Below are 24,368 nucleotides of genomic sequence, written 5' to 3'. Positions count from 1 at the left end.
TCAATCAGTGTTGCTTCCTAAGTGGACAGTTTGATTTCACAGAAATGTAATTGACTTGGAGTTACATTGTTGTTTGTGTTCCCTTTATTGTTTTGAGCAGTGTGTATATATATATATATATATATATATATATATATAACTTTCTTCTCGTAGAACAACCACTGTTGTTGTTTCCTCTTTTTTCTTCATTACCTTACAGTTGCTCGGGGACCTTGAAGACCCACCAACCATGTGTCTCTCATATAACTTCTCAGATCCATCTGATAGAAGTTATTATTTCTGAGAAGTTAAATGAGAGACACATGGTTGATTGTGCCTTTTAATGTCCCTCAGCATCTGTAGGCTATAGTAGGTCAACTGGTGAGCAGATCTGTCAGATTGAGAGCTGTGGGAGTGGTGTTTCCAGAACAGTCTCTGTGCTCTAACATTATTTATCACTACAGCCAAAGATACCAGCATGTAATACCTTAATGACTCCTCAAAGTCCCTCAGGGTGAATTAAACTTTGTCAGAAGAGAGGAACATACAACAGCGCTCTTCAGCAGATTTCCAAGAGTGAGTTCAAATAATAGTTATATTGTATGTAGCCTACAGTTTAGTTCAATATCATCTATTTGTTTTTCCTTACTCATTGATCACATCCAACGTCAAATCATCTCACACTATTAGCCGTGGTTTGTTGAAGATGATTGTATTGAAAAAAGTATTGTCATTTGGCTACAGTAGGCTACTTTCACCAGGAACCAGACGAACTATTAATATTATGTGATTTACATGATGACCTATAGATGGTGCTGTTCACAAGTATTTGAATAAGGCAGTGGACCAAGCAACAAGTGTTTGGCATAATTCAAATAAATCTATTAATTCCACAGACAATTATGTTATGTCACGTAGAGTTGTAGCCCATGTGTTGAGTGATAATTAATGAAAAAGGTTTGATTCACATGGCCTGATCATAATTATCACTGTGAACTAGAGACTCGCCTCTAGTCAGTAAAGGGTTAACGCCTGTAATTGGATGAATGGATATTGTGGTTCGCCACAACATCTGATTACACAGCGTTGGAGACCTCTCCAGAACAACCGGGAGGATTGCCTTTGTACCTTCCTGCCCGTTAGATAGCACACGTTTTTGGGGGCTTTTGTTGCACTGTTTCTGACTAAAGTACATTTAACCAATTTACCGCCGATGATATTAGGCCTACCTCGTGAATTTGAAGGGGCAGGAAATATAATAATTATATCTTCGTTGCAATGGCAGAGTGGTATCTACGATGGCCTTCGCTGTTTTCGGGAAAGTTCTTAAGCGAAATTGTTGATGCACTTGGTTTGGTCAAGGGATTGCTTTGGGAGTTTTCGCTCCGGCGTTGGTAAACTCGTCGAGAGACGAGGGATTTGAAGCTGCAACAGGTAGGTCGCAAACTGGATAGAAACTAAGTAGACACGATATGGTTACAATTTTGTAACAATTCGACTTGTGTTTGCGTCTGTTCTGTTGTTGCGGTGAGCAGGAGTTACATTGTGTCGATAATGACCTAGATATCAGCCAGGGTAGGCTTAACCATAGGCGTAACTACGACTGCATGAATGTAAGATCAAACGTGCATGGTGATTTATGTTGAGTGACTATCTCCTGGCATATTATTAAATTGTGTTTGGATTCACATGTGATTTTAAATACCCTTTGCAATGTGTATTTAAGGCGGTGGAACAATACATTTATCCTTGGGCTACTGTAGGCTATACACCTCTTCAATGGATATCATCTATTAGGCTACTGCTATTCGACAGGAAGCTATTTGGCGAACGTTCAAGGTTTGTGTAAGACTGTAAAGTGAATTTGAGATTAAATAACGTTGTGTAGGCCAACAGAGCAATTGCTTTGTCTGTCAATATCTTTCAATAGCTTAACAATATGGCTATTAGTTGTGTTGTGAGCAGAACTGCCAATACACAGGATAGATTGGGCAACCTCCAATTGAAGATACATTGCTCTGTTGTAATATGAGAACAACCCACCCTTTTTAAAAGCATGTGTAATTTCATAGAAATATAGATTTTCAGAACCATTAAGCATGATCACTGATATGCCTGATCCTAGCATACTTAGACTAAGCAAGAAATTGGTACACAATATATTGCTTAGTCTGATACTTTAGCTGGTTATTGTTCAACAAAACCTGCTTTCTTTATGCAACAGAATTGGATCTTTTTCTAGTCTCATTTATTGCAGTGTAGCCTATATGCTTCTCCTGGGGGACACAGCCATTCTCTAAGGACTGTTTTTGGAAACAATGGCCTGGACATGGTACACTATGTTAATGTGTGACACATCACCTTGAGACAATGCCATTAAGGCACACTGCATTAGACTCTGTGTGTCTATAATGGAGCCTCTGGTGGTCTCACACTTGCTGCCAAGCTTTCTCGTTGCTTAAATAACCCTTCCTGCTGTTATACTATCTTGAGCCTGGAGTGCAGGATTTTCTCAATGCCAGCTCTATGAGATCTGTGGTTTAGAAATGGGCGATTCAAGTCCGTCTGCAAGTAGCTAAAACAGTCGGCCTTTCCTTAGGCTGGTTGTGTGTAGGCCAGTACTAACTGCACTCTGTACATTGACATTGCTTTAAACTTCTTCCTCCATTAGTTTCAAGGATTGTAAGAGGGAATCATCTGAAGTACAGAGATATTCAACACCAGTCCTTGAGGGCCTCAGTACTGCTGTTTCTTTTCTTTTTTTCATTGTTGTTGAAGACAACCTGTATTGATTATTGACACCTCCAGAGATTTTAGCACAGAGCAGACTACTGTTTTTATTCCTTTGTTCTATGTAGTTATTGGACATGTTTGTTCCACAACCTGTCTTTGTTTCTCATTACCAACACTGGGATTTGAGGTTCACTTGGCCCTCTAGGGTAGGGTACATGGAGCTGTGCTGTGGCCAAACAGTGTATCCTTTTACTGGGGTAGGTGCTCCATGGAAGATTTGCAGAAATGCAAACCATTGGGCTTGAATTCTGGATGTTTGACTTTAGACTTGAGGTGGCGTTTTTAGTTATATTATTGCGTATGCAACTGCAATCGACCAGCCACTAAATATTATGTAATCTTTTAAACAATGAATCAATTATGTAAACATTCCTGTGTTGGTTGGTGACAGTGGAGAACACTTTGCATCACTGTCCTATCCACAGGGTTTTCCAAAATCCCCCCCCCCCCCCCCCCCAGGTGCATGTTTTGCCCTAGCACTACACAGCCGATTTAAAATAATCAAAGCTTGATGATGAGTTGGTTATTTGAATCAGCTGTATAGTGCTAGGGCAGCAAAACAAAGAAACTTACCCCCCAGGACTGAACCCTGATATCCAGATCCATTAGCCTGCCTTTTGTCAGCATTGGACTGCTTATGTAATTAAGCCAGGTCTCTCATTGAAATAATCCATGACTTCAGTCGTCAGTGTCAATGACTGACATGCCTGATCACTCAAGCCATGTGCTTCAGTGACGTGTCCTCTGGATCTGTCAATTCAAAGGGATGGGCTAGTTCAACCAATGTACTAATTTACCCCATGACGGGCTACCTAGGTCAACCGAAGGGTCAGACACTCAACATGCGGGTTTGGTTTAGTGTTAGCATCCTTGAGTGCAAAACAATTTTAGTGGTTGGATCCCTGTTGCGTGCCCCAAACATGTCTATCAACTCAAAGTAACTTGTTATGGAATGCTTTAATTTAGGTGGAGGAAATTAAGTTTGTTGACATGGAGGATGTCTCAGTTCTGGGAAGCGGCCATATGCTTCAGCTAGTGAGAGAAGCATGATTAATGTTAGCCTTATGTAGTGAAGGAATGTCTAAAATGCCATGGGGGCTGTCACCTGCCTTCAGTTTCTTTGGTCTTGTCTACACTTGATACTTAAATGCGACTTCTGCTATCAGAGTACGAAGATCGCTTTGGCTGGATTTTTGTGTAGATCTGGTTGACCACTTCAGAAGGTGGTCAGGGATGCATTGTGTGAGGATTTCTCCTGTGTCTGGGCGGAATCCGGCTACCAAAAATTGCATTCAGTGGGTGACGTCAGCAGCACTCCTCCCACAAGTCTCCAGAAAACTTGTTTTGAGACCGAGAGGCACCTTTTCTTTACCACTTTGGCAGAAATACGTTCCTTGTGTGTGAGGAATGTGTTTGCTGGCCTCATGCTAGCCAGCTAGTTAATATTTAGATTTTTTTTGTGTGTAGCTAGTTATGCAATCCCTTTATTTATTGTTGCTTGCTGGCTAGATACAGATTTTATCTGGCTAGGTAGCTACAGTAATTACTACTGCCGTCAGTTATTTTTTAAAATTCTAACCCCTGGTTGAAATTGAGTGTTTGGTGTATTCGTTTGATTTTCAACTGCAAAAGACAAAATGTAATGACAGTTTAAGATTGTTAACTAGAATGTAAATTTAAAAAACAAAATTAAGGCCTGGACTAAATTATTTAAAGTCCATTTGGTTGAAAGCAAGTGATTCTCATTTGTATAATTTCTCACCTCGGGTAAGTTGCAGGTGCGTACAGGGTAAAAATAGCCGTTCATCCAGTTTTGAAAAGAGAACCGAATATTCTGCTACATTTAATATTTGACCGTGACTGTAAGTAACCTTGTCTCAGCCCCCCAACCCAGGGTTGGTAACAAAATATTGGGGCTGAAGTTCCAAATGGATTTCTTCTCTTTGATTCCTAGCAGGTTATTTTAGATGTGATCCTGACCTTCCGTAGTTGGAGGGTCTCTTTTTAGAGGTCGACCGATTAATCGGAAAGGCCGATTTTAATTAGGGCCGATTTCAAGTTTTCATAACATTCTGCATTTTTGGACGCTCATTGCACTCCACGAGGAGACTGCGTGGCAGGCTTGACTACCTGTTATGCGAGTGCAACAAGGAGCCAAGGTAAGGTGCTAGCTAGAATTAAACTTATCTTATAAAAACAATCAATCTTAACATAATCACTAGTTAACTACACATGGTTGTTATTACTAGTTTATCTAGCTTGTCCTGCATTGCTTATAATTGATGCAGTGCCTGTTAAATTATCATTGAATTATAGCCTACTTTGCCAAACTGGTGATTAAACACTGTCGTTGCACCAATGTGTACCTAACCATAAACATCAACGCCTTTCTTAAAATCAATACACAAGTATATATTTTTAAACCTGCATATTTAGTTAATATTGCCTGCTAACATGAATTTCTTTTAACTAGGGGAATTGTCACTTCTCTTGCGTTCTGTGCAGCAGAGTCGGGGTATATGCAGCAGTTTGGGCTGCCTGGCACGTTGCAAACTGTGTGAAGACTATTTCTTCCTAACAAAGACAGCCAACTTCGTCAAAAGGGGAATGATTTAACAAAAGCGCATTTGCGAAAAAGCATAATCGTTGCACGAATGTACCTAACCATACACATCAATGCCTTTCTTAAAATCAATACACAGAAGTATATGTTTTTAAACCTGCATATTTAGTGAAAAGAAATTCATGTTAGCAGCCAATATTAAACTAGTTTAACTTCTCTTGCATTTGCACGCAGAGTCCGGGTATATGCAACACTTTTGGCCACCTGGCTCGTTGCAAACTAATTGGCCAGAATTTTACATGATTATGACATAACATTGAAGGTTGTGAAATGTAACAAGAATATTTAGACTTATGGATGCCACCCGTGAGAGAGAATACGGAAAGGTTCCATATTTCACTTAAAGAATAAACGTTTTGTTTTCGAGATGATAGTTTCCGGATTCGGCCATATTAATGACCTAAGGCTCGTATTTCTCTGTGTTATCATGTTATAACTAAGTCTATGATTTGATAGAGCAGTCTGACTGAGCGATGGTAGGCACCAGCAGGCTTGTAAGCATTCATTCAAACAGCACTTTAGTGCGTTTGCCAGCAGTTCTTCACAATGATCCAAGTATTGCGCAGTTTATGACTTCAAGCCTATCAACTCCCGAGATTAGGCTGGTGTAACCGATGTGAAATGGCTAGCTAGTTAGCGGGGTGCGCGCTAATAGTGCTTCAATTGGTGATGTAACTCGCTCTGAGCGTTCTAGTAGTTGTTCCCCTTGCTCTGCATGGGTAATGCTGCTTCGATGGTTGCTTTTGTTGTATTGCTGGTTCGAGCCCAGGGAGGAGCGAGGAGAGGGACGGAAGCTATACTGTTACACTGGCAATACTAAAGTGTTATAAGAACATCCAATAGTCAAAGGTTAATGAAATACAAATGGTATAGAGAGAGATTGTCCTATAATAACGACGACCCAAAACTTCTTACCTGGGAATATTGAAGACTCATGTTAAAAGGAACCACCAGTTTTCATGTGTTCATGTCCTGAGCAAGGAACTTAAACGTTAGCTTTTTTACATGGCACATACTGCACTTTTACTTTCTTCTCAAACACTTTGTTTTTGTATTATTTAAACCAAATTCAACATTTCATTTTCTTTGAGGCTAAATTGATTTGATTGATGTATTATATTACGTTAAAATAAGTGTTCATTCTGTATTGTTGTAATTGTCATTATTACAAATACATTTTTAAGAAATCATCCGATTTAATCAGTATCGGCTTTTTTTTGGTCCTCCAATAATCGGTATCGGTGTTGAAAAATCATAATCGGTCAACCTGTATTCTCTTCCAAGACCACCACACTGCATAGTTTTCCAGCACACCCATGACTGGTTTTCCAATGCTTCTGTGTGGCATTTCACTCTCTAATTCAGAATCTGCCACCTTTTGGAGCCAGGACTTATTATAACCATCTGACTGCCAGCCTCAGTCATGCTCTGATCGTGAGTGGTTCTCCTCCACTGCTCATGCTGTGCTCCTCTATACTTGATTTCTCCCTGTTATCCTCAGTTCTCACACTCTGCCCCTCTCTTCCAGTGCCACAGAGAAAGCCAAGTTCCTCAACAGGGACCTCTCTTCCAGTGCCACAGAAAGCCAAGTTCCTCAACAGGGACGTCATCTTTGACCTCATCCCATCTCAATTAATTTAATTTTGGGTAAGTCCTCTTCGGGTTCCACTCCTATGCAATTTGTGGATAATGCATTTTTATATTTTATTTTTTTCCTCTGTGCTGTATTTGTCTGATTTGAATATTATTGGGTAGTCTGTCTGACCTTTTGGGGATGGGCTGTTTCCCCATTGCTATGAGGTTTATGTCATCTCCCTCAGTTAATCTTCACCTCTACCATGATTCACACAAGAATGCCTGGCCTCTTAATCCAATAATTAGAATGTGTGAAGTTTTTCACCTAAAATGTGATACTCAGTCACTATCGATAGCAATCAATGAGTAATATTGAGTTCTTATATGCCATACATTTTCAGGCTTTAATAGTATTCAGCATAAGTATTTCCTTTGCTGTGTTAATGTCCTATTGCTGTAGCAACAATTGTTTGCTTTGGTTTGTGAAACACTGGGATTATCACCTTGTGTTCTTCAGTGCAGGAATGATCTATATTTAGGAGTTGTGCATTCGGAAAGTATTCAGACCCCTTGACTTTTCAACATTTGGTACGTTACAGCCTTATTCTAAAATGTATTAAATAACACTTTTTCCTCATCAATACCCCATAATGACAAAGTGAACGTTTTTAGAAATTGTATTTAAAATGACAAACTGAATTACCTTATTTACATAAGTATTCGATAAGATGGCGCCGATGAACATGGCTGTTTTACATTCTCCCAACCAATTGTGCAATTTCTTTTTTTGTGTAACTTATTTTTTAACTTATTGTGTACATAATGTTGCTACTACCGTCTCTTATGGCCGAAAATAACCTCTGGACATCAGAAAAGAGTTTACCCACCGCGGAATGGAAGAAACTTTTTCCTTTAAGGATATCTGGCTTTCACTGGAACAGGCCCAGATCCACACCTTTTGCGTGAAGAAAAGATGCCAGAAAAGGGGACGCAGATCGGGGCTCCTTCTGAGAAGCCGGAGGCGAGCAAGTAAACTCCCAATGCCTTCCATTCTTCTTGCTTGGTGACATATTAAGATTATACGACCAATGGGCCATTGAAAAGTGTAATATTTTATGGTTCACCGAGACGTGGCTGAACAAAGAAATTGACAATATAGAGTGGACGGGATTTTCCATGCATCGGCAGAACAGAGACGCTACCTCTGGTAAGACGAGGGGTGGGAGTGTCTTTTTGTCAATAACAACTGGAGCGATGTCTAATATTAATGAAGTTTTGAGGTATTGCTTGCCTGAGTGTGGTCGACAGAATACCTCATGGTAAGCTATCTACCAAGAGTTTTCATCAGTATTATTCATGGCCGTCTATTTACCACCATAAAGCGGCGCTGGCACTAAGACCGCTCTCAACCAACTCTATAAGGCCATAAGCAAAGAAGAAAATGCTCACCCAGAAACCGCGCTCCTCGTGGCCGGGGACTTTAACGCAGGAAAACTTAAATCAGTTTTACCACATTTTTACCAACATGTCACATGTGCAACCAGGGGGGAAAACATTCTTAGTCCATCTTTACTCCACACACAGATGCATACAAAGCTCTCCCCCGCCCTCCATTTGGAAAATCTCACCACAATTCTATCTTCCTGATTCCTGCTTACAAGCAAAAACTAAAGCAGGAAATACCGGTGACTCGCTCAATACAGAAGTGGTCAGATGACGTGGATGCTACACTACAGGACTTTTTTGCTAGCACAGACTGGAATATGTTCCGGGACACATCCAATGGCATTGAGGAATACACCACCCCAGTCATCGACTTAATCAATAAGTGCATCAATGACGTCGTCCCCACAGTGACTGTACGTACATATCCCAACCAGAAGCCATGGATTACAGGCAACATCCGCATCGCGCTAAATGCTTTTCCTGCCACTTTCAAGGAATGGGAGACAAATCCGGACGCTTATTAGAAATCCCGCTAGGCCCTCAGACGAACCATTCAAACAAGCAAAGCGTCAATAAAGGATTAAGATTGTATCCTACTGCTCTGAAGCTGGTCGACTGTGGCAGTGTTTAAGCTATTAAGGGCTATGAAAGGAAACCCAGACGCGAGCTGCCCAGTGACGCAAGCCTATCAGACGAGCTAAATGCCTCTTAAGCTCGCTTTGAGGTAAGCAACACTGAAGCATGCACGAGACCACCAGCTGTCCTGGATGACTGTGTGATAACGCTCTCGGTACCCAATGTGTACAAAACCTTTTAAACAGGTCAACATTCACAAAGCCGCGAGGCCAGATGGATTACCAGGACGTGTACTCAAAGCATGCGCGGACCAACTGGCAAGTGACTACACTGACATTTTCAAAGCAGAGCACCATAGTCCCTGTGCCCACTCACGGCGGTAGTCGTGAAGTGCTTTGAAAGGCTGCGCATGGCTCACATCAACAGCATTCTTCTGGACATCATAGACGCACTCCAATTTGCATACCGCCCCAACAGATCCAAAGATGACGCAGTCTCAATCGCACTCCACACCATCCTTTCTCACCTGGACAAAAGGAACACCAATGTGAGAGTGCTGTTTATCGGCTACAGCTCAGCATTCAACACTATAGTGCCCTTAAAGCTCATCACCAAGCTAAGGACTTTGGGACTAAACACCTCCCTCTGCAACTGGATCCTGGACATCCTGACGGGTCCGCCCCCAGGTAGTAAGGGTAGGTAACAACATATCTGCCATGCTTATCCTCAACACTGGTGCCCCTCAGGGGTGTGTACTTAGTCTCTTCCTGTATTCCCTGTTCACCCATGACTGCGTGGCCAAACACGACAACACCATTAAGTTTGCTGACAACACACAGTGGTAGGCCTGATCACTGACCACAATGAAACAGCTTATAGGGAGGAGTTCAGAGAACTGTCAGTGTGGTGCTAGGACAACAACCTCTCCCTCAATGTGAGCAAGACAAAGGAGCTGATCGTGGACTACAGGAAAAGGCGGGCCGAACAGGCCCCCATTAACATCAACAGGGCTGTAGTGGAGCGGTTGAAGAGCTTCAAGTTCCTTGGTGTCAACATCACCAACAAACTATCATGGTCCAAGCACACCAAGACAGTTGTGAAGCGGGCACGACAAAATCTATTCCCCCTCAGGAGACTGAAATATTTGGCATGGGTCCTCAGATCCTCAAAAGGATGTACAGCTGCACCATTGAGAGCATGGTTGCATCACTGCCTGGTATGGCAACTGCTCGGCATCTGACCAAGGCGCTACAGAGGGTAGTGCGAATGCCCCAGTACCTCACAGGGGCCAAGCTTCCTGCCATCTGGGACCTATATAATAGGTGGTGTCAGATGAAAGCCCATAAATTTGTCAGACTCCAGTCACCCACGTTATAGACTGTTTTCTCTGCTACCACACAGCAAAGCGGTGCCAGAGCGCAAGTCTAGGACCAAAAGGCTCCTCAACAGCTTCTACCCCCAAGCCATTAGAGCTGAACAATTCATAAAAATCGCCACCGGACAATATACATTGACCCTCCCCCCTTCCCCCATAGCTGCACATGCTGCTCGTATAATGACTACAAGTTTCCAGTGTAGTTTATGAGCTCTTGGCTTCTCCTTTTAATCTGAACCAATTTTGGAGGGAACAGGAGCCAATGTTCAGTTTCTTACTCTGTCAGCATGGATAACATCCCGAGGAGAGACGTACAACTTAATATCTCCAGGTAGTGTTTCTAGGTTTTGTCATTTTATTAATCTAGCTGGAATGTTTGTCTCTAAGCAATGTAAGTAAACCAGTTCCACATGCTACGAGTTGTTCTTAAAGCCACATCTGAGGGGGGCGGCGGGGTGAAAAGCTCCCATAATGGGTTCTGAATGTGCTGCCATTTGGTATCCAGTTTCCCTCTATGCTGTTCAGTCCTTGGCCTACTGGCCCACAAATACGTGTTTCCAGCTCTGACTTGAGACAACTAGTGCACTTTTTCCATGAAGGGTTCAGCAGTCTTTGACCCAAATCCCTCTGACTGCTACACAGGATCTGCTGTCTTCTGTCAGCCATGCCCCCGCTGAGGATTTCATCTCCCAGAGATTTAAACAGACACATTCCAGTTCTGCTAAGTGATCTGGATGAGCTGAGCATACTGCCTAAACAAAGTCAGTGACCGGTGGAACGTCAACATCCTCTGACACAGGGATGTTGTCCAAATGAAGGCCTGCAGCACATGGTCTGTTGCCTCTGGGCCTGTGTGGAAGTTTGTTGCTCAGCTCACACTTATGGTGGTTATGTGCTTTCAATTGTCAGGGGTCTTCCTTAATGCTTGTCATGTACTTTGTTTTCCACAGTGTTTAGGAAAACTATTCATGGTGCTTTAAACGTTTTTGTTAGACAATATACATTGAATAGAAAAGGCACAGTTAGGCAAGGACCTAGTGGAATTTCTGAAATTATATCTATTTTTGGGCTTGTTTTTCAATACTACATTTTTTTTATTGGTATTTTATATGTTTCAACAAATGCCACAGATTAAGCATGTAATCTCTGAGTAAAGGATACATGCAATGAGATCCAGATGTCATAGGTATGATTCTGCAGCCTGTCATGTTTACAGACTTAATCTTCTGTAGTGTGAATTGTGTGTACTCTAAGTGGTTGCTCTGCCTTTAATTTGAATTTATTTGTGCTCTTATCCTTGTGATTTAAATATCAGATGGCAAAGCCATCTGTTCGATTTTCACCCTCATGTTCTGTTAAAGTAACTAATATCCCTAGATTCCATACATTTATGGCATCTGTATAAAAACATGACATATTAGTATCTATTGAATCTGAGCCTCTGGCCCCTCCAGAGACTAAATCTGTATCCGTATGTTGAATCCAATGTGACCTAGATATTCAAGCTGCTGATATGTCTTACTTATGCCGTCAGCTGGTCATTGACTGGAGATTAGTGGTGTTTGACCCCTCCTTTACCCGCCCTACGAGCTGCTAGTTTTCCCCCATGGTTCAGGGCTTACATTACTTTACCCTGGGCTTCAATCACCTTTGTCATGCTGCATCCCCACACCAGCCAACTTTTCCACTCTCGAGATGGGTCAGAGATATTTATTTTTCAATTAGCAGGCCTTGCTGAAGTGAGCCTGTCATAGATGTTCCTGTTTTGGCATGTTTGTGGAAAATGCCTCTCCTGCTAGCATACATTCTGCTGCCTGACAGCACCGCCCCACCCCTCCTAGCCATCAGAAAGTTGAGGGATATTGAATGTCTGAACTGTCTCCCGCAAATTGAGCCTCTTCTCTGCCTCTTCATCCCAAGCAGTCCATCCATGATCTGTTAATATCAGTCCTGTGTGAATGTAAACAAGCAGCTTATCACATTAAAAGCTATGTCACACAAACTCTGTCTGACTGAGGTCTGGTAATTCTCACCAAGGGTATGTTAAGGAAATATTGTGTGTAACATTTTCTGTTTAACAGTAGCTCGATTTCCATTCAAATGTGCCATTTCTCATGCGAGTATTCTAGAATCCGCATAAAGTGTATTTTCCCACCAGTGGTATGTTTCCACCGAATGGACTTGTTGCAGCTTAAAATCAGTGAGTGCTGACAAAGCGCGCACAATGTACTTTTTCACATCCGTTTTCATGTACCGAATAAAAATCTAGTTCCCATTGCATTTTCAACTCTACCGATTTTTTGTTTTGTCACAACGCAATAGTTGAAATAGGAAATGTGCCTGCTCTGATCTTGGCTCCTTCATCAGCTTTGTAGATACAGTGCCGGTTGGCTAGTCTACTGATGCGATTATTATGAATAAGAATGCGAGAATGCTTTTTATTTCGTTCAGGCATCAACGATCATGTTACTAAAATAATATGCCCTCTATTTATTGGAAAGCAGCACCAAGCTCATCACCTTGCGCTTTCACCACTGTTAACTTCAGCTGTCGCTATTACTTTGTATGTACAATGACTTCATACACATGAAAAATGTGGATGGAACCATTTAATGTCTATCATATTTGTATTCTAATAATAATGGTGTAGCATATGTCCTCTACATGACCCAAAGTATGTGGACACACGCTCGTCGAACACTTAATTCCAAAATAATAGGCATTAATATGGAGTTGGTCCTCCACTCTTCTGGTAAGGCTTTCCACTAGATGTTGGATCATTGCTGTGGGGACCAATTCAGCCAAGAGCATAAGTAAGGTTGGGCTATTAGGACTGGCTCTGTCGACATTCCAATTCAGCCCAAATGTGTTCGATGGGGTTGAGGTCAGGGCTCTGTGCAGGACAGTCTTGTTCTTCCACCTATCTCACTTTGTGCACTGGGGCATTGTCATGCTTAAACAGGAAAGGGCCAGCCACGAAGTTGAAAGCACAGAATTCTCTAGAATGTAATTAATGCTGTAGCGTTAAGATTTTCCTTCACTGGAACTAAGGAGCCTGAACCGTGAAAAACAGCCCCAGACCATTATTCCTCCACCAAACCTTACAGTTAATCCCACCTTCCTTAAAAACCTCCTGCCGCGCAGATCCCTTTAGTGGGATAATTTTCGTCAACATCCGGTGAATTGCAGAGCGCCAAATTCAAATTAAATTACTAAAAATATTTAATTTTCATGAAATGACAGGTGCAATATACCAAAACACAGCTTTACTTGTTGTTAATCCACCTGGTGTGTCAGATTTCAAAGGCTTTACGGTGAAAGCAAACCATGCGATTATGTGAGGACAGCTTTCAGCAGACATTACAAACAGCTAACAGCAAAGTAGATTGGTCACGAAAGTCAAAAACAATAAAATTGATCGCTTACCTTTTGATCTTCATATTTTTGCACTCAAGACTCCCAGTTACACAATAAATGTTTGTTTTCGATAAGATTCTCTTTTATATCCAAAAACCTCCATTTGGTTGGCACGTTTTGTTCAGAAATCCACAGGCTCGTGCGGTCACGACGGGCAGACAAATTCCAAATAGTATCCGTAAAGTTCGTAGAAACATGTCAAATGTTTTTTATAATCAATCCTCAGGTTGTTTTTACAATAAATAATCAATATTTCAACCGGACGGTAGCCTTTTCAATAGAAGAGAAAGAAAAGTCCTCAGATTTGTGCATGCGCGTGCGCCTGGAGCGAGACCATCTGGCTATCCACTGACGCGATGTGATCTTTCTCGCTCATTTTTCAGAATAAAAGCCTGAAACTGTCTAAAGCCTCTACACACCTTGTGGAAGCCATAATGAAAGGAATTGGGTTGATATCCCTTATATGGGAGGATAGGCTTGCAATGGAAAAGAGTAGTTTCAGAAAAACAGCACTTTCTGGATTTTTCCTCAGGACATTATTTTGACATTTTTGGAAACTTTGGAGTTTTCTATGCTAATCTGCCAATTATATGCATATTCTAGCTTCTGGGCCTGAGAAATAGGCAGTTTACTTTGGGCACGTTTTTCACCCAAACATCAAAATACTGCCCCCTAGCTTAGAGGTTAATGCATAGTGTCATCCTGGCATCCGCCTAACCCAGATTCCAGATGGTGCCAGATGGTGAAGCGTGATTCATTACTCCGGAGAATGTGTTTCCATTGCGCCAGAGTCCAATGGCGGCAAGCTTGACATCACAGCTTGACACCACTCCAGCCGACGCTTGGCACTGCTCCATGGTGATCTTAGGCTTGTGTGCGGCTGCTCGGCCACGGAAACCCATTTCACGAAGCTCTTGACGAACAGTTTTTGTACTGATGTTGCTTCCAGAGGCAGTTTGGAACTCATAGTGTTGCAATCGCTCTTCAGCACTCGATGGTCCCGTTCTGTGAGCTTGTATGGCCTACAACGGCTGAGCCATTGTTGCTCCAAGACGTTTTCACTTCACAATAACAGCTGTTGACCGGGCATCTCTAGCAGGGCAGAAATTTGCCGGACTTACATGTTGGGAAGGTGGCATCCAAAGAAGGTTCTACGTGAAGTCACTGAGCTTTTCAGTAAGGCCATTTGACTGCCATTGTTTATCGATGGAGATGGTATGGCTGTGCTGAATTTGTATACACCTGTCAGTAAAGGGTGTGGCTGAAATGGCCAAATCCATTAATTTGAAGGGGTGTCGATATACTTTAAAAATGTTTTATATAGCTAGTTAGGTGTGTGTCGCACCCTGCCCAGCAGTTTAGTTGTGAAACCCTTTTTTGTCAAGTGACTTATTTTTCCATTTCCCTTGTGGGTTTTCAGACTTGATAGTAGGGCTGTCTCCGACGAAGAAAAATACACTGCTCAAAAAAATAAAGTGAACACTAAAATAACACATCCTAGATCTAAATGAATTAAATATTCTTATTAAATACTTTTTTCTTTACATAGTTGAATGTGCTGACAACAAAATCACACAAAAATGAACAATGGAAATCAAATGTATCAACCCATGGCGGTCTGGATTTGGAGTCACACTCAAAATTAAAGTGGAAAACCACACTACAGGCTGATTCAACTTTGATGTAATGTCCTTAAAACAAGTCAAAATGAGGCTCAGTAGTGTGTGTGTGGCCTCCACGTGCTTGTATGACCTCCCTACAACGCCTGGACATGCTCCTAATGAGGTGGCGGATGGTCCCCTGAGGGATCTCCTCCCAGACCTGGACTAAAGCATCCGCCAACTCCTGGACAGTCTGTGGTGCAACGTGGTGTTTGTGGATGGAGCGAGACATGATGTCCCAGATGTACTCAATTGGATTCAGGTCTGGGGAACGGGCGGGCCAGTCCATAGCATCAATGCCTTCCTCTTGCAGGAACTGCTGACACACTCCAGCCATATGAGGTCTAGCATTGTCTTGCATTAGGAGGAACCCAGGGCCAACCGCACCAGCATATGGTCTCACAAGGGGTCTGAGGATCTCATCTCGGTACCTAATGGCAGTCAGGCCCCCAAAGAATTGCCACCCCACACCATGACTGACCCACCGCCAAACCGGTTATGCTGGAGGATGTTGCAGGCAGCAGAACGTTCTCCACGGCGTCTCCAAACTCTGTCTGTCACATGTGCTCAGTGTGAACCTGCTTTCATCTGTGAAGAGTACAGGGCGCCAGTGGCGAATTTGTCAATCTTGGTGTTCTCTGGCAAATGGCAAACGTCCTGCACGGTGTTGGGCTGTAAGCACAACCCCCACCTGTGGACGTCGGGCCCTCATACCACCCTCATGGAGTCTGTTTCTGACCGTTTGAGCAGACACATGCACATTTGTGGTCTGCTGGAGGTAATTTTGCAGGGCTCTGGCAGTGCTCCTCCTTGCACAAAGGCGGAGGTAGCGGTCCTGCTGCTGGGTTGTTGCCCTCCTACGGCCTCCTCCACGTCTCCTGATGTACTGGCCTGTCTCCTGGTAGCGCCTCCATGCTCTGGACACTACGCTGACAGACACAGCAAACCTTCTTGCCACAGCTCGCATTGATGTGCCATCCTGGATGAGCTGCACTACCTGAGCCACTTGTGTGGGTTGTAGACTCCGTCTCATGCTACCACTAGAGTGAAAGCACCGCCAGCATTCAAAAGTGACCAAAACATCAGCCAGGAAGCATAGGAACTGAGAAGTGGTCTGTGGTCACCACCTGCAGAACCACTCCTTTATTGGGGATGTCTTGCTAATTGCCTATAATTTCCACCTGTTGTCTATTCCATTTGCACAGCAGCATGTGAAATGTATTGTCAATCAGTGTTGCTTCCTAAGTGGACAGTTTGATTTCACAGAAGTGTGATTGACTTGGAGTTACATTGTGTTGTTTAAGTGTTCCCTTTATTTTTTTGAGCAGTGTAGATTAATTATAATCTTTGTCGACCGAGCATCATCTGTTCTTTTAGACCAATCGATTGGTTGAAATTAAAATGTGTTTTTCTATATATAGACACACACCCTGTTTGAATTAAATGTAACTATATGTAGGCTACTTTGCTTGATGCAATTAAAAATCAAGACACATTACTAAAAGACCATGCTCAATATAGCTGAACCAGAAGAAAAATACTTTAACCAGGCACTGTACACCTGGCGAGCAAAGTCAGCTTGCAGACGTTCAAACCCTCCCCTAACCCAGACGATGCTGGTCCAATTGTGCGATGCCTCATGGGTCTCCCGGTCACAGCCGACTGACAGCATGTGATTGTACCTGGGTCTGTGAAGCCTCAAGCACTATGATGCAGTGCCTTAGACCGCTGCACCACTCGGGAGGCCTAATCAAAATTATAAACTTGAGCCCTGAATTGGCTGACAGCTGTGGTTTATCAGACCGTATACCACGGGAATGAGAACCATTTTTTTCCTGCTCTGTTGGTAACCAGTTTATAATAGAAATAAGGCATATGTCCAATATACCACGGCTAAGGGCTGTATCCAGGCACTGCGTTGCATTGTGCCTAAGAACAGCCCTTAGCTGTGGTATATTGGCCATATACCACACCCCCTCGTGCTTTTTATTGATTAACTATCTAAATGTAAATTTATACAAATCTAAAGTAACTTCTATTGTCATTGGCAATATTTTAAAAAGCCTACAATATTTACAAAATCCTAATCAACATTGCAGGTTAAAAAAAGTATCCTATAAATCACATTGGCTATGCATGACCTGTCTGAAATGGATCCACCGGATCAGCGCATGAAATGTTTTCCACTTGGTTATCAAAAGGGACAAAGTTGGAAACCTTTTTAAAATGGGCTACTTTGAGGAGCTTTTGTCATTCTCAATGGATAAAAACAGATTTTGTTTTCAAGCTTTTTTTAAAAGGGCTTGGTAGCCTAGTGGTTAGAGCTTTGGACTAGTAACTGAAAGTTTGCAAGATCAAATCCCTGAGCTGACAAGGTACAAATCTGTCGTTCTGCCCCTGAAAAGGGAGTTAACCCACTGTTCCTAGGCCATCATTGAAAATAAGAATTTGTTCTTCACTGACTTGCTGACTTAAAGGTTAAAACAAATAAAAAGGCAAAGAATGTATTTGATTGTGAGTTAAGACGATCAGAAACAGTATCCGATCCACAAATGTACACATTTTCTAAGCCTACTTAAGATTGACAGAGCGCTCCAAACATATAAGTAATAAATTGACAACTTGTAAATGGAATGAAACAAACCAAAACAACTTGTAGGAGTGGGCACATTTGAAACAAGGACAAAGGTAAGACTAATAATACTACATTGAATGCATTAACAGAAGTTACCCTAACCAAACATTGTATGTTAGAAATTATGGTAGTTAACGGTAAATGTGATACTTGTGTGCCATCCCTGCGGCCTCCGCAATGGATTAGTCCACTCAGACAGGCGTGAATCAGATGGGTGTCTCGTGTAGCTTATTATTTAAAAAAAAAAGTATATACAGTGGGGAGAACAAGTATTTGATACACTGCCGATTTTGCAGGTTTTCCTACTTACAAAGCATGTAGAAATCCTGTCATCTTTATCAATGGTACACTTCAACTGTGAGATGGAGTCTAAAGCAAAAATCCAGAAAATCACATTGTATGATTTTTAAGTAATTAATTTGCATTTTATTGCATGACAAGTATTTGATACATCAGAAAAGCAGAACTTAATGTTTGGTGCAGAAACCTTTGTTCTTGACCAGGTTTGCACACACTGCAGCAGGGATTTTGTCCCACTCCTCCATACAGACCTTCTCTAGATCCTTAAGGTTTCGGGGCTGTCGCTGGGCAATACGGACTTTCAGCTCCCTCCAACAATTTTCTATTGGGTTCAGGTCTGGAGACTGGCTAGGCCACTCCAGGACCTTGAGATGCTTCTTACGGAGCCACTCCTTAGTTGCCCTGGCTGCGTGTTTCTGGTCGTTGTCATGCTGGAAGACCCAGCCACGACACATCTTCAATGCTCTTACTGAGGGAAGGAGGTTGTTGGCCAAGATCTCGCGATACATGGCCCCGTCCATCCTCCCCTCAATACGGTGCAGTCGTCCTGTCCCCTTTGCAGAAAAGCATCCCCAAAGAATGATGTTTCCACTTCCATGCTTCACGGTTGGGATGGTGTTCTTGGGGTTGTACTCATCCTTCCTCCTCCAAACACGGCGAGTGGAGTTTAGACCAAAAAGCTCTATTTTTGTCTCATCAGACCACATGACCTTCTCCCATTCCTCCTCTGGATCATCCAGATGGTCATTGGCAAACATCAGACGGGCCTGGACATGCGCTGGCTTGAGCAGGGGGACCTTGCGTGCGCTGCAGGATTTTAGCTCTCTTCGGGTCATTGACCAGGTCCTGCCATGTAGTTCTGGGCTGATCCCTCACCTTCCTCATGATCATTGATGCCCCACGAGGGGAGATCTTGCATGGAGCCCCAGACCGAGGATGATTGACCGTCATCTTGAACTTCTTCCATTTTCTAATAATTGCGCCAACAGTTGTTGCCTTTTGTCCTGTAGCCCATCTCAGCCTTGTGCAGGTCTACAATTTTATCCCTGATGTCCTTACACAACTCTCTGGTCTTGGCCATTGTGGAGAGGTTGGAGTCTGTTTGATTGAGTGTGTGGACAGGTGTCTTTTATACAGGTAACAAGTTCAAACAGGTGCAGTTAATACAGGTAATGAGTGGAGAACAGGAGGGCTTCTTAAAGAAAAACTAACGGGTCTGTGAGAGCCGGAATTCTTACTGGTTGGTAGGTGATCAGATACTTATGTCATGCAATAAAATGCAAATTAATTACTTAAAAATCATACAATGTGATTTTCTGGATGTTTGTTTTAGATTCCGTCTCTCACAGTTGAAGTGTACCTATGATACAAATTACAGACCTCTACATGCTTTGTAAGTAGGAAAATCGGCAGTGTATCAAATACTTGTTCTCCCCACTGTATATATTTGCAACTGCTCGACTAAAAATCTTCTTTGACCAACTTCCTATCGACCAGTTGACAAAATGGGGTCAGCCATACTTGATAGGGCGTTTTTAGCAGTGCAAAGTCACACTGTATAGCCTTGGTAATGAATGTTCACCAGAATCCATAGTCTTCCTCAAATTTTCAAAGGAAGCCGTTTGACTTTGTATTAGCTAGTTGTGCCAATCAGGAACAGGACCGTAGAAGTATAAGGAACTGGGGCCGGATTCACAAAACCTTAAGGAGAAATTTCTTAACTGCAATATTTTTCCCTTAAATATAGACTTAAGAAGAAAGCTTTTAGCAAAGTTGCTATTCCTCAAAGTTATTGGAAATGTTCTTAAGGTTTTTCCTAAGAAAAAAGTTAAGAAATAAGATTCTTGAAAATAATGCTTTAGGATTTCTTCTTGGAAATGTACTTAACTTTAAGACAGCTAAACACCCGTCTTGAGACGAAAGGGTACTTTTGTAACCAAATACAGCAAGAATACAAATTACTAGCTCAATATCTAGCTAGTCATTAACAATATATTACAATATTCTAGAAGTGTTAAATAGCTAGCGCTATTTTGTCAATTTGCAACGAATTTGGCTAATGTTAACATCATTGGCTATAATGTCTTTACACTTTTGCTAGCTAACTTACTGTTCTTCCACTATCTTTGTGATAGATGACACCTTCTCCTCCAGCTGTTCCACATGAAATGTCTCTCAGCTCCCTTCTTAGCAGCCAACTTATTTTTTACGGCGTCACTGTCCCTTGCCATACCCCAGACAGCAGAGACAGGCTTGGCCACTCTCGCCCATCCTTGGCAACCTTTTTCTTTGCTGCTATTTCCTCAACCATCACTTCAATATCTTTTCTTGGTTATCCATTTTTGATTTTGATATAGCTAGTCCGATGGCTGTGTGAAATAACAAAATCCGATCATCCCTGTCACATTGGTTTCAAGCACGTCACTGTCAATGCCACAAGATATTTACGAAGTTCCTAAGAACATTTTGAGGAATTTAATTTCTAAACTATCTTATAAACTTCCTATTTTTTTCCGTTAAACTTCTTACATTTTTTCGTAAGTAATGTTTTGTGTATCTGGCCCCAGAACTCTGTACAGGGTTAATTTTGAGTTGGAAATTCATTTTCACCTAGCTTATTGACTTTGTAAAAATGAATATAGATTATCTTGTCAATTGACCATGTGACGAACGTCTTATTTTCAAGCATATGAGTGTACTAGAGCTAAAGCAATGTGTCAGGGGGCTTTGCTCTTGAAAAAAACATATTAGATATCAGCTATTTGGTTGACCTGCAATTAATATGACAATGTAAGTGTGCTGCTGGGTAGAGCTGGATGACAAGGCATTGTTATCTTAAGATCCCCAGCCCCACTCAGCCTGGCTAAAAACTAGTCTGTCTCTCTGCCTCGGCTCAATCTTCTCAGAAAGAGATGGACACTCTCCCCTCACCCTAAGGGTTTACTGGATTACACCTTCAGGGTAGACTCATTAGCTCTGTGAGGTGACTCTATGGGGCCTTTTCTACAGATTAAGGATGTGGCCTAATATCAGGTGACTGGATACGTCATGTGGTGCTGTGGATCACTTGGTCAGAAAATGCATGAAAGTTGTCAGGGTGAAAGGAGGTGGGAAATTAGAAATATTCTCTTAGTTTTCTTTTTCTGCTCAGCCACTGCTTTGGTATTAACCCCATGTATGCTTGCCAAGTAGGGCAGCAATTTACTTTGTCTCTTGTGATGACATAGTAGTTGCTACTGTTGCTTTTGGCATTTTCCCTTGAATTTGAATTTTGAGTGAGTTGCACATAACTATATCCAGCTACGTAGGCCATCTACAGTCACTTACATGTTCTCTCTTCAGTTTAACAGATTGCCGCCATCATTCCGTGCTGTAAAGGTGATCCCGAAATGTCTTCCAATGGAGACCTGCGAGACGTTGGGAGCTGCGAAAGCTTCTGGGAGGTAAGCTCAACAACTCCACTCCCCAGGGCTGCCAACCCTGTGGAGCTGACCATTTCTGAAGTGGAAGTCGGACTGCCCACTCAGGCAGCCTTCCATCGTTTTCATGGAGGACTCCTTTTCAGGAGAAACACTACAGGGGCAACCCTCGTAATGAGTCCCTGCTGATTTTACATTTCCATGTCCTGGCTGTAAGAGGTTCCTCATTCCATTGGCTCCTCTCCTCCCCCACCTCATCAGGCCTGCCCCATCAAGTTATCACTTGCTCTGAGGAAAACTAGCAGCAGTAGTCACCTGCTCTGTGCATTGACGAGTTCAGTGGTTGGTTATGTGATGTAATATGTCTCTCTCCCTGGTGTCATGACTATCCTGACAGTGGATCAAAAGACTCATCAGCTAGGCAAATGTTTGAAGATAGCCAGACCTCTCTCCCGTGGAAGGGGGGCTGTGCTGGTCTTGATACCTTAACACTGGGTCGTAAATTTAGAGAACTTTCTCTTTCTTGCCCTGCAGTATTGGGAAAGAAATCCCTTTGTCTACAGAATACCTTTGCCGCTGAAAATTAACGACCAAAGAATTAACTTTGGAACAATATTCATAAGATAAATGTTAAGTTGTTGGATCTAAAGAATAATCCTGTGATATGGTTTATTATTTTGTGATTGGGTGACAAAGTAATTAACTATGAAAGTGTACGCATCCTATGTATCAAGTTTACATCTAAATGTTGTATAAAATATGATTTTAACCTCTCTGATCTCCCAAACCCGGATCCGGTATCGTGACTACAGCCTCAAGCTCATTACCATAACGCAACGTTAACTATTCATTAAAATCGCAAATGAAATGAAATAAATATGCCATCTCGCAAGCTTAGCCTTTTGTAAACAACACTGTCATCTCAGATTTTCAAAATATGCTTCTCAACCATAGGAAAACAATAATTTGTGTAAAAGTTGCTAGCTAGCGTAGCATTAGCGTTAGCATCCAGCACGCAACATTTCAACAAAAGCATAAAAGCCTTCAAATAAAATCATTTACCTTTGAAGAACTTCTGATGTTTTCAATGAGGATACTCTCAGTTAGATAGCAGATGCTCAGTTTTTCCAAAAAGATTCTTTGTGTATTCGAAATAGCTCCGTTTTATACATCACATTTGGCTACCAAAAAAACCCGAAAATTCAGTCCTCAAAACGCGAACTTTTTTCCAAATTAACTCCATAATATCGACTGAAAACATGGCAAACGTTGTTTAGAATCAATCATCAAGGTGTTTTTCACATATCTCTTCATTGATATATCGTTCTTGGACACATGGCTTCTCCCCTATATCAAATGGAAAAGTACAAGCAGCTGGCAATTGCGCACCGAATTCCACGCAGGACACCAGGTGGACACCTGGAAAATGTAGTCTCTTATGGTCAATCTTCCAATGATATGCCTACAAATACGTCACAATGCTGCTAAGACCTTGGGGGAACGACAGAAAGTGTAGGCTCATTCCTTGCGCAATCACAGCCATATAAGGAGACAATGGAAAACAGAGCTTCAGAAATTCTGCTAATTTCCTGGTTGATGCATCATCTTGGTTTCACCTGTAGAATGAGTTCTGGGGCACTTACAGACAAAATCTTTGCAGATTCTGAAACTTCAGTGTTTTCTTTCCAAAACTGTCAAGAATATGCATAGTCGAGCATCTTTTCGTGACAAAATATCGCGCTTAAAACGGGAACGTTTTTTATCCAAAAATGAAATAGCGCCCCTAGAGATCTAACAGGTTAAATATAAAAATACTTTTGTGACGACACGTGATTCTTAGCCTTCTAAATGAGAGGATTGCTTTTCATAAACCTGTGCCCAGTCAGTAACCACGCCCACGTGAGCACAGACATTTTGTCGGCGTGATGACTCGCTAATGAAATTTACATTAGACCAGCCAACGTACAGCGCTGGTTAATGGTTAGAAATGGTTAATGGTTAGAAACTCTGAAGCTCTGAACCTCGACACGGGTGACGATCACCTAGGAGACAAAACATTCAGTCTGCAGCTGTCCATGTAAAAGTGGTCCTAGAATTGGACCAAAGACACAAGGGGAAGGATCAGATCCCTCTTAGAATAGTTTCTTCAGATGTACTAATGGTTGTCTTAACAATCACTGCACTATCAAAAGACATTGTGACCTCTGGTGGACAACCAGAGCCTTACATCGAGCCACTACCGATCGAAGTATCCATCGAGTTAAACAGAGGAAGACAGCTACGCGTAAATATATATATATATATATATTGTATTTCTAATCCGAATGAGCAGTGGTTAGGGTGTTAAGTATTCTGGTTACGGTCAGCGTAGTTTCCAAATGTATGTACGGTAAGTTGACTCTGTCTTTCCCTACCCCCTTTCCATTGTGTATCAAGCCATCATATTGTGTACGTGTATTCTGTGTTATTTAGTAAGTAAATGAATGTAAAGCCAATTTGTGTTTTGCTGATTCATCACTAAGGTTAGGGTTCTTGCAGATATCAAGGAGTGTGCAATGTGACAGACTGA

The 24,368-nt window shown here is 42.1% G+C and overlaps 1 protein-coding gene across 4 annotated transcripts in view; it reads left to right on the top strand.

Moving 5' to 3' along the window:
* Nucleotides 1–991: 991 nt before the first annotated feature.
* The window catches only part of LOC110526192 (protein kinase C and casein kinase II substrate protein 3), a 35,346-nt gene continuing 11,969 nt past the window's right edge, over nt 992–24,368 (top strand). For 2 of the 4 annotated variants that reach the window (XM_036980544.2, XM_036980541.2), the window contains exons 1-3: nt 992–1,413; nt 6,924–7,042; nt 21,723–21,823. In XM_036980544.2, coding sequence (XP_036836439.1) covers nt 21,770–21,823 — 54 coding nt within the window. In that variant the 5' untranslated portion in view covers nt 992–1,413; nt 6,924–7,042; nt 21,723–21,769. Of the gene's footprint in view, nt 1,819–4,079; nt 4,932–6,923; nt 7,043–21,722; nt 21,824–24,368 lie in introns of those variants that run through there. The other 2 variants (XM_090238350.1, XM_090238349.1) reach the window with 2 other exon arrangements.

Source organism: Oncorhynchus mykiss, chromosome 6, assembly GCF_057628025.1.
Source record: "Oncorhynchus mykiss isolate SJ-2025 chromosome 6, ASM5762802v1, whole genome shotgun sequence".
Classification (NCBI taxonomy): Eukaryota; Metazoa; Chordata; class Actinopteri; order Salmoniformes; family Salmonidae; genus Oncorhynchus; species Oncorhynchus mykiss.
This window is presented reverse-complemented; position numbering and strand designations above follow the sequence as displayed.